At 34.0% G+C, this 11925-nt stretch overlaps 1 protein-coding gene across 4 annotated transcripts in view; it reads right to left on the reverse strand.

Moving 5' to 3' along the window:
* Positions 1-11599, reverse strand: part of LOC100599929 (UDP-glucuronosyltransferase 2A1) — a 63797-nt gene extending 52198 nt beyond the window's left edge. For 2 of the 4 annotated variants that reach the window (XM_003265692.2, XM_004088981.2), the window contains exons 1-2: positions 11540-11599; positions 5240-6008 (exon numbers count right to left, since the gene is read on the reverse strand). In XM_003265692.2, coding sequence (XP_003265740.1) covers positions 5240-5954 — 715 coding nt within the window. In that variant the 5' untranslated portion in view covers positions 5955-6008; positions 11540-11599. Of the gene's footprint in view, positions 1-5239; positions 6071-11539 lie in introns of those variants that run through there. The other 2 variants (XM_030818440.1, XM_030818441.1) reach the window with 2 other exon arrangements.
* Positions 11600-11925: the final 326 nt, after the last annotated feature.

The raw sequence follows: 11925 nt of genomic DNA on the forward strand, positions 1-11925 counted from the left end.
TGTCTAAAGATTGATTAGGAAATCAGTGGGCCAGCTACAGAATGACTGGCTAGACTTGGATATAGTGAGGTCAGATATGGATATAGTGTTGCAATTCTTATTGAATCCCAAACTGAGCAATAGCAATTATATAACAATGCTGTTTTGAAATCATTACAGGCCACCATTAAAAAGAGAAATCAGAACACATAGAGTGATTAAAAGGATAAAAATCAAACATTAAGATGAGAAAGTAAGTGACAGATTTTAAAGTTATACTCAATTGCCCTTAAATTATGTAATTTCAGGCCCTTGAGTAACAAAAGAACTGGGAGGACAGAGAACAGGAAAGACAAGAGAGAGAAGTGATGGTTTTAGAATTTTTGCATTTGTGTCCTCTCAAGAGTAAGCCTCAATTTGAATACAGTGGGAGTACCTTAAAAATTAATTAGATTTTTGAAACAAGGCAGCCAGAGAAGAGTGTCAAGAATCTTAATGGTCTTCAAAATAAGCCCAGTAAAAGGGGTTCAAAAATCTTCATAAAGAAATCTGTTGCTGTCAAACTTTCAATAAAAAGTAAAGAAAGCAAAACATTATAGAAAACATGAACAAAAGTCTATCTATAAAATACTTAGATTTGTTCAAATATTGAGTTACATGTAAGGAAAATATAATAATTAATTAGGGGTTACTCACAAATGTAGCTACAGTAGCACATAAAAGCTTATCAAAATATGCTCCAAAATCTCAATACATATAGATATCCCTAAATTACCCAGAGTAAGGGAAAAAATGATGATTTTAGTCAACTTCCACTTTTACGTAATATCTGCATGGCAATAAAATATTTATCTAATTTATTGAAGAACAATAAAATGTAAATAACCCTTTTAATTTGAGTTGATTATCCTTAAAACAACATTTTGTTTAGTAAAATGTATATAATGCTATTAGTCTGAATTGATAACCCTCAGAACAACATTTTGGTATGAAAGATTTTTTCTTCCACTAAAGACATGCCCTTGCCTGAAAGTCTTCTCTTCCTAAGTGCTTCCTGAATATTGCACCTGATGGCTAGGATTCAACTCTGCTGGCTCTTTTTACATTGTCTCCCCAAGGCCAAAAAAAGCCTGGAAACCAGCTTTCATACTGTTTTGGGTATGAGTGATTCAGTTTTATTTGAGTTTCTTGATTTGTATTTACCTAATTCTCTAAAAGCTTAAATTTAGATGTACTTTTAGTTTTTCTTTGTTTTGCTAAACAGTAACTGAGTATATTCTAGCACTTTGCTTTTTACCTCAGAGTGGAGCCTGATATTAAATGATTCACCACTTTCTGAATTGTAAGTAGGGAAGTTACTTAGCCTCATTTAACAAGTGCTGAGAACAATGGCACCTATTTCCTATAGTTTTTGGTATGGTGTGACATAATGCAGGTAAGTGATTCAGAACAGCACCTGGGCTCCATAAGTGATAGCTAGCTATGATGTTTTAGGGAGAGAATCTTATTTTTTTAATGATCAAATTAATCTGATCTCATTACCTTGACCCTTCTCTACTCTTTCCCTCCTCCTACACTGACAGACTGGGGAATCTAGGGTTTGGTGCAGAATTTCTCAAACACTGAGAGTCTCCCCATAAGGCAGTCACTCTCAGTCTTTAGGCATACCACAAGTGATAGGTTATTAACAAGGCACAGAGTACCAGAATTTACAAATTATTTATTTTAAGAAATATATGCATATAAAACTCAAGATTATATCCACACAAATTGTAACTTCCATTTCCTTTTGTTCTGATACCCTTTCATGAGTGGGAGCAAAAAAGATAGAGTGATCACTGTCTCCGAGAATTTCCAATGTCCCAATGTCAATTACATCTCCAATGTAATGCTGTGGCTGTCATTCAGCTTATGGCTCATTGCAGAAAAGGGAATGATACTAGAGGGTTTTTCAAAGATTCTAACCAATCAAGATCAATGTAAATTAAAACAGAAAAAGAATAAAGGAAGAAAGGAAAGAGAGAAGAAAACAAATGAATGATTAGTAAGAAAGAGAAAAAGAAAAAAAGGAAGACCTACGTAGAAATGTATTATTCTACAGGAAAAGATTCCAGTGCATTTTTTCTTCTTAAAATTGTGGATATAAATTTGTTGCAATGATTTGATTAAAGAATTCTGAGTAAATGTAGAAGATCAATTCAAATTACAAATTGGAAAGGAGTTATTTTTACAAGTCAGTTCCATTTATCATTCTCCTTTATCATTCTACATCCACAAAGTCTTGCACAAAAATAAGTTACTCTATCATGTCAATACTTTACTTCTTACCTGGTCTTTTAAATATGACTGTTCGTGTTCCTGGCATCAGTAAGAATATTGTGTTTTAATAAAGACAAACTTAAGTAGTCATTCTAATTCAGAAGAGGGTAATTTGATCAGAAACATGATATATCAAAATCAGAGGATAAGAACATCTTTAGAAATCTTCATTATGTTCCTCTGAACAAATTATTAAGAAAGATTAGTTTCATGTCTTAAGACTGAAAGAATAGTGTGCTTTTATTACCAGCATTAACTTACAGGCAAAATAAAATGGAACATGTGATTCTGAGACTGCCAGCCTAGATAAAGTAAACTAGCGTATAACTTCACAAATAAAGAGCATAGTAATCATGAGAATTAGAATTCCAAGGTTGATGATGAGCAGTTGACAAAACTGAAGTAGTAGGATTGAAAATGTAAATATGAATTGTGACCAAGAGATGGTCTATGTACATTCCGCTCTTACATGAACTGAGATGCTGCACATATTCAGAGTCCCTTTTAGTTTACCACATACATGAGGTTATGAAGGAGATTTTGCCATCTTGACAGTTTCATTGCTTCATAAAACTTCAATTTTGTTCTCCGCTCTCTTTTAAGATCTAGTTTCAACCACAAGATGTTTCCCATTCACTTTTATCTTTATAGGACACTTGAAGGTTTATCTATAATCATTGTAGCAAGGTTTGTAGTCTCTGAATGACAGAATAGCTGGCTCTTCTTTTACATCCCAAGAGATAAAGATCTGTTTTTGAATTTTGGGCCAATTACTTAACATACCCAGAGGAGATGATGACTTTTGCTATCGGTGTTAATTATAGTTAGTTTACCAGCTTTTGATAATAATCATTCACATGGCTGTAGTATCTCACATCCTCATTCACATACTAACCCATGCATATTTATTTTGATTGATATATATCAACTTTACAGTTATTTTAGAACAGAGATCTGTAGAAAAGAAGCTAATGTGTCAGTAGGTATCACTACACAGAAATCTTACTTTTTCTTTTGCCAACATTCATGCAGCCCACTGTTTTACACTTTGTCATCTTTAAATTATTTTTAATCGCATTTAGGATGTTCATTCATTAGCTAGTAAACATCTCTAGGCCTTACAAGCTCTGCTTAGCAAACATTACAGTCTCTGCAGTCTGTACATTATTACTTTGTTATCAATAAATGAATGAACATAAATTAATGTGTCAATGTTACTAGCCCATGAGATTACCTCTGAGATCTCATCCCATATATCCAGCTGCTTACTGGATTTCGCTAAATATTCCCAAAAGTATCACACACACAACATGTCCAAAATTCAATGCAGTATTAATTTTTACTCTCCCATATTCGCTATCAGGGTTGATTGGGCCACACTACTCTAAAATCCTTTCAGATGTAAACTAATTTAGTCCTTTTAGTAGCCCTGTCAGAGATGAGATAAATGAGGTTCAGGTGCAAGGAGACTGAGTTACTTTTCCAAGGCGCAGACTGCTATGTGGATGTTGTCTGTAAGCGCCTGCTCTCCCAATTGTGTTGCTATGTAGGCTCATACTGCATTATTTTCCTCCATTTATCAGCTACTTCTGTAGGGCAGGCTCTTACCACATCTTTCCTAGAGGGATACATCAGTCTAGTCTCACACCTCTCAACTCTACTGCCACATCTGTCCAAGCGTTTTACATAAAATGAAAATCAGGTCATAATATTTCCCTTTAGATGGTTCTCAATTGCTTATTAGATTAAAATGTTTTTAGAATGACATACAGGAGACTTTGAAATATTCATTGAATTAATTCACTCATTCTTGCTGTTCCGACGTCATTGGCATCTTCCCCCATGCCTCCCTACCTTACACTTGAACTTTCAGAAATATTAAATTATCAGAAATATCCATTGTACCTGTGCTGTTTTGTCTTCAGCTTTGAGCACACTTTTCCTTCCCCATTCTTACTTTGCAGAACTCACATTCAGTATTTTAAAATATCCTTATGCATCATCTGAACTCTGAAGTTTTTCAGAATAACACACTCTGTCTGTCACATAATACCTAACTCCTCTACATTTTGTATTTTGTGCATATTTCCATATTTACATAATTCACATAATAAATATTCCTTTTAATGTCTGATTTATTTGTTTGTGAAATCCTTGAACCCATCGACTTTATTTTAGTCTTCCTATCTAAAAGAGTGCTGAGTAAAGAGTAAGAAATCTATAATTAATGAAGAATAAATGATAAAATTCAAAAGCACAAAAAATGGGCAAGCCCTGTTTGATTTTTAGACAAATATGTGCATAAACATATTCAACATGATCAATATAGGCTTTTATTCTAGTACCACTGATAATATTGTATTCATCAGGTAAACACCATATCACACTTAAGCAAATTAAATAAGCTTAGCATGGATAAATCATCCGATGAATGGTTGTAGTTCACACCTTACAATTAAAGGTGATAAAGCCTTAATGCATTTTGTTTCTTTATGAGCCTTAACATTTATTAAGCGATGATCAGAGATTATCCACATATATGTATGTTCTTAAACATGCATATGAATGTCTGTATTAATAGTAAACTTGTGGAAAGTTTAACATTTTCTGGCTTTCTCCACACATCACTGCAGCTTCTAGGCAATTTCTATTTTGAGCATAATATCTACATGAGATCCAGCCCAACTTTTAAACTGAAGTATTTGTCACTATATTTTATCCATAAAAGAACTGAATTGATATATTTAAGTCCATGCAATCAGAAAACAACACACTGTACTTCTGAAGTACAATGTCTTTTCTCTTCTGCTATCAAGTGATAGTAATACATAGTACATCAATACTTAGGATTAAAAAAGAATAGACATAGGGAAATAAAGAAGGGCTCTGCAAAGGTCTGTTTGTTCAAATTCAAGTAATAAAAACAAAATTTGTTACATACCTAAAGCTTTACTATAGTATGAATCCCATGATTTCCAAAGAGTTTCAAACATGTAGTCCTGTAGGTGGTAGGAGATGAAATTTCTTACTCTGTCAGTGAAAGACATTTGGTCGCTGAGTTCTGATAAAACAGCAGGAACATAGGAAGGAGGGTATGGTACCTTCCCACAGTGCTTTTCCACTGTTGAGGCTGGAGAAAACCTCAAGGAGTACATAAATGGAATTCCAAGTTTTAAAGCTACTATATCGCCACAAGGAAATACTGGATCGGACACCAGGACTTCAAACTTGCTTTTCTTTAGCTTTTCCATCAGCTGTTGGTTTTTAAGAACACCATCACAGATCTCCTGAGACACTACGTGGAAGTCCTTGATTACTTTGGCCACCTCCTGATAGAATCTCCAAATGGTTGAAGGAGATGGTCTATTTTCCAGCCATGTCAAAACGAAGTCCTTAATTACTCCTTCTATTCTTTCTTTGCCAAAGGGCACCTTATATATTTCAAATGTCAGAGATGAGTTAGAGGTTGGTGTGATGAAAAGTGCACCAGAGGCAACTAGGACAGTCACATTATGGTCCTTTTTAATGAGCTCATCTATAATTATCTTAACATTTAGCCAATGACTACCTTCCATTGGCCAAATCAAAACATTCCCACCAAGAGTGGTTCCTATGAGACTTATCTGAAGGGAGAACAGCAGAAGATTGTTTAACATGATGTGGCTTGATGCAGAAGATTTGATGAGATGTGAAGCAAATGTTTTTCTCTGCTTTTAAAGAAAAAAAAGGAAAGACAAAAGTATTTCTGTTTTGAGGCAAACCATTAATATCCGTAAAAGCCTTCTTTCTAGAAAGTGATACTAGTCACAGTAGCTCCATATTTTAGGGTATTTACAGATTTATAGGTAATGTGTCTTACTTCTCAATCTGTTGTTTTAATTTTAGTGTTACAGTTATTATTTATGCTGTCTAATCCACATTTTGAACTTGATACTCCAATCCTTTTTTGTGTGTTTCATAATTGTTAACTTTTTACAATTAAATTGGGTAAAGCTTCTGTATCTCTCAACTCTACATTCAGGCCTAGGTATTGAAACCTCAGATAGGACCAAAACTCATTCAGAAATTTAAAGATGTTAATGCTGTAAGTCTTTAAATTTTTAATGCATGAATATAATTCCATTTGTCACAATTAAGCATTATAATAATAGTTAACAATATATACGATTATGTCAAATAATATTTATAAATATATATTACTATAAATAATATATAGAAATTCAAATATTTATAAATTCAAATAATACTTATAAATAATATGTATGACACATATAGTATTATATTACTGCTTTAGTAATACGTTTACAAAAATAGTTTATGTTAATCATCAAGAAAATATTATAAATAAATGAATAAAATAAAATATGTGCAAGAGATTATAGGTAATGTTACTAGTGAACAGGAGCTATTTAAAGAGAATTACTAAGTCAAGCATACATCTACCAAAAGTGCTGCTCAAAAGCTATCTAGCCTTCATGAAAAACAGCTACATGACATCTAGACTCAGCCTTCAATGATTGCTAGCGTTTATTAAGTCCTTGTTATATGTCAGACATTATGCAAACTCTTTAACACGTTAATTTCATTTCTTCCTTATTTTAAAAAAGATCCAATTATGGATCTTTTATAATTACTCCCACATCAAAGAAAAAGAAACCACTGCCCAAAGAAATTGAATAATTTGCCATGTTCCTACAGCAAAATAAGAAAATATTACTTATTGGGTACAACGGAAATACAGTGTACACTACTTGAGTGATGGGTACACTAAAACCTCAGATTTCACCACTACACAATGTACCCAAACAGGACAACTGCACTTGAACCCCTAAATCTATAAAAATAAGAATAAATAAAAGATAGGAATTGCTGGTAGCAGTCTTAAGGATCTCTGACTCCCAGAGTCTATTGTATTAACCACTGGGATAGATTGCCACATCAAAATGTATCATGTCCCCTTACCAATTAAGGAATCCATATGAATAGCAGCCTGCCAAAAGCATGCTAACACGATACAAAATTGTGTAACACACATTGGATAATATCGGATTAAGTAATTCAAGTAAAGCGATCTCTGTGAAAATATTATGTTGTATGCATGTGTCTGTGAATAAGCAGACTGATCCTTTTTGTGTTAGTAAATCTTCTGAAATTATAAATTCTATATTTTTAGTAATATCATAAAAATGTCTCTTCTAAGCTCTCCCATCACCAAAGATAATCTGTATGGAAACATCAACTGTTTCATTAAAACAATTACTTTTATAAAGTACTGTTCAAAGTTTAACAGAGTGATCATAAAATTCCTTGAATGTATTTCCATTGCAGGCTTTCTGCATAAGATGTTATGGTGTGCGCAAACTTTTTGCCTTTCTGGTGTCACTCTGGTTCATAGTGACTTGGCAAGAAACTTTAAAATAATTGTCATGATTCACTAGGATGTCATGATTCACTGATGCTATTTTCTTCATTTTATTTATTGGTAGGGAATCAGGTCCAGTTTTAGACAACTAAAATACAGTATTTTATTCAGGTGCTATTGAGAGAGGAGAAAGCAAGAAACCAGTTAGGTAGATAGAACAAGGTCCTTTGGTAAAATTCTTTCTAACAAAAGGGCAGCCTGAAGCTGCACAACCTTCAAGCACAGATAAAGAGGCAAGGTCGACCGTAAAACACCCTTGTCTTTTGCAACCAGCAAAAGACATATACATATACATATACATACTGTGGGCTTCAGTGAGCATGTTTCTTTCCTTTTTTGGACATACTGAGATAAAAGAACTTGCACAGGGGGGCTTGCTTACGACATCCCTGGAGGTGCACAGATAAGATTAGTTACACAGAACCAGACATGTCTGCAATGGAAAAGTCCATCTCCTGACACATGCGCAGTAAGGAAACAGGGTAATATGGAGTAACTCAGGTTAAGGGCCTGCATGCGCATGAGAAAGAGCGGGTGGAGTTGTGAGAAATTCGCACCTTTGCAAATAAAAATCTTTTTTTGTGTGCCATATGAAAATGAAACACCCCACCCCAATGGCTGGTTTACAAAAGCCTTTGTATTCAACTGAGAAATGGCAATTCTCTCGGGCCCCCTCTCTGCTGTGGAGAACTTTCCCCTTTCACTTACTAAACTTTCACTCTAACCTCACCCTTGATGTCCACGCTTATTAGTTTTCTTGGTCCTAAGACAAAGAACTCTGAGTAATACCTCTGATAGGGAGACTGCTCCAGTGACCCTAGGCAGCTTCACTATGTGTTTATTGGGTACCTACTATTCACACACAGCAGTACCTACTAGGTAGAAGAGGAATCCAGGAGATCTTTCTCATATTAATTTTATAGTCTATCAGTGGAAGATAAGAAAAACACATACATATCTGTGACAAAAATCACTGTAGTACATTATAGTCAGCAAGATATTATAAACACAATTTAGATTTTATAATAAATTAGGCCAAAGAATTCTAGCTTAACATTATGCTGCTTAATGTTTATTAGACTCAATTTAATTTTCTCATATATAAAATGAAAATTAAAAACAACTTGAGTTTGAGAATATAAAGTAATAAGATAAACAACATATCTGTTAATATATTAAAAATTAATATACAAAAAATACCGTAAGTTATTATGTAATAATACATACAACATATAAGAAAACTATATATTTAAATAGATACAATTGTATTTATTAAGCAACAAGTATATTACCTGGAGTAAAAGTGATGTTTAAAAATGTATTATCTTTTTCATGTAATCCCTTCTCTTTCTGTTCCCTAGAGAAATTAACAAGGGCCTTCAGATGAAATGACATAGGTAAAGTGTTTTCAGAGATCTGTAGAGATTGATTCCAGCTTTTTGAGGAGATTAAGGGTAGGGTGGAGGACAGGAAAGTCTTCATGAAAGGTATGATATTTGATATTCATGTTGAAGTATAGGGTACCTGGATGTGCATGACAAGCAGTGCGCAAAAGCAATTGCTGTTATGCCACTAATGAACTTTAGTGTTTTTAAATGTTTTCTATTTTAATTTTTGTGGAGTACGTAATAGATGCATAAATTCATGTGATGCATGTGATGTGCTGATACAGCATAAATACCTCAGAAATATGATCAGTATTAAAAAATTTCTCACACTAGTGAGGTTAAATTTTTAGGTTGATTTGTATTTTCGAATTTAATAGAAAACTAAATGAAGTTATATTCACAACAAAAGGTTTAAAGAGGTTAAGTATAAAGATTTTGCCTAAAATGTGGGTCTGAATTTGTGTTTGTAATTACTCTGATCTTAAAATCACTGAAAAGCTAATCTGCCCTTGCCAGAAAAATTTTGAAAGAAACACATCATATGCCTGTATCAAAACATCACAAATATGTCATAAATATATACCTGTATATACTATGTACACATAAAAATTAAAAATAAAAATAAACCATGTGTAATATGATTACAATAGTTGTGAAAGCTCGTGAATTCAGAGAAAAAAACTAACATATTTCAGAAGAAGCTAGCATACTCAAATATTTTCATCTTAGAGAATGATAATAAAATATGTACTTTGCTTAATTGTGTTACAGGTAATTAGATAGGCATTAGGAATGTCAGGTGACAATTCGATGATTATCACACTGCCTCTCTAACAATGAGAATTTTGCAGCCAGTGCCAGGGAGAGACAATCTTTTTATGATTCACAGTTGTTAACATTAAAGCGTTAATTGAATGCAGATGCCAGAGAGGAGCGACTGCCTGGGCACGTGCATTAAGAGACAAAATGTTGAAGTGTGACCATCCAAGGACACTTTACCAAAAAAGGGAAGAAAGCCTCAGATGAGCATATATACAACTTCCTAAACAGACTGTGCATGCTTATTTCCCAAGGGTAAGAAGGGCACTGCACATGTGGGCAGCCCACCCTAAGGGAAGAATCATGGAAAAGAGGCGAGCCTATAAAGTCCTAGGATCAAGGTTAAACGGGGCACTTCAGGTGCCCACTGGAGTCTCTTCCAAGTAAGTTTTCCTTTCTTTCCTGTCCTAAAGCCTTTAAAATAAACTTCCACTCCTGCTCTGAAACTCCCGTCGGTCTCATCTTCTCTGCCTTATGCCCCTCAGTCAAATTCTTTCTTCTGAGGAGGCAAAAATTGAAGTTGCTGCAGACTTGTAAGGATTCACCACTGATAACTCAGATGCCTTCTACTGGTTAACAACTGCATACAAAAGGAGTCAGCATGGCATTCACATTAACACAATTGGTTATTGCTTTTACAACAGTATTTTCTTTAGAAAAACTTTATGTCTTTTTTTTTTTTTTAGACGAAGTTTGGCTATTGTTGTCCAAGCTGGAGTGCAAGCACACAATCTTTGCTCACTGCAACCTCCACCTCCCAGGTTCAAGCTATTCTCCTGCCTCAGCCTCCTGAGTAGCTGGGATTACAGGCGACCACCACCACGCCTGGCTAATTTTTGTATATTTAGTAGAGACAGGGTTTCACCTGGTCTTGAACTTCTGACCAGAGGTGATCCACCTGCTTCAGCCTCCCAAAGTGCTGGGATTACAGGTGTGAGCCACCGCACCTGGCTGTCTTTTTTCTTTTTTTAATAAATACAATTGATTTTGCATAAAACTTATTTGATTTATAGCATAAAACTTATTTGACTTATATTTAAAGTAAATAGATTTTTAAATAAATATTTAAAAATCCATTAAACAATATTAAGAAAATAAAATACCCACTAAGGATGACATCTTACATCCTCTTATTCATGTGTTGTCTTAAAGACCACAGTGGTCACTTGTGTGCATTATCCTTGTCTTCATATGTCATTGTATGACATATGTCAAGTTCATTATCCTTGACTCCATATGTCAGTATAAAGTTTATTTGTCACTTTATGTGTCATCTAATGAAGGAACAAACAACTCTCCACTGGTAGGAACAAAAGGCATGAGAAGAACCTCTAAAGAGGACTTTGAGTTCACACTTAGACAAAACTCTCAACTTACTGCTCTGTCCACACAGTTCCTTCCGTATCTGTAAAATTATTTTGAAGTATAAAATCTGGGAGAAAAATCCATCAAATTATAAAATAGAACTAATAATGCTTTCATGGGTAAGCAATGAAACAAACCAAAAGGTAAACCAACGTTTTAAAAATTGATATTTCTTTAAAAAGAGAATGGAAAATAAATTTAAATATACATTTTATATTGATTATCATGAAGTTTTCTAATTTCTTACCTGAAGTTTCCTGAAGGAACTTTAACAGCACTCATTTGACATTAGGAAGAAGCTGAATGTAAATAAATCCTAGGTGGATAAGCATAATATAATGAGTAATATGATCTTAAATGGAAAAAAGATTATGTAAAGTTGTTTATACTTAGCATTTTCCACCCACTACACTGTGAAGCCGATTAACCTGCTGTCAAAGGTGTAACCTTCTATTGGTTCCCTAGCAACTATTTGCCCTGAATTTTGCATTTACTATCATGGTCTCTGCCCCTACCCCCACTAACCAAGTGTGTCAGGGTATATCTAAAATAAGATTGACAATAATTAGTAATCTTGAGATTGTTATGAATAAGTATGAGCAATTAATATCCCTCAAACTCATGAAACAATTA

Source organism: Nomascus leucogenys, chromosome 9 (genome assembly GCF_006542625.1).
Source record: "Nomascus leucogenys isolate Asia chromosome 9, Asia_NLE_v1, whole genome shotgun sequence".
In the NCBI taxonomy this organism is placed as follows: Eukaryota; Metazoa; Chordata; class Mammalia; order Primates; family Hylobatidae; genus Nomascus; species Nomascus leucogenys.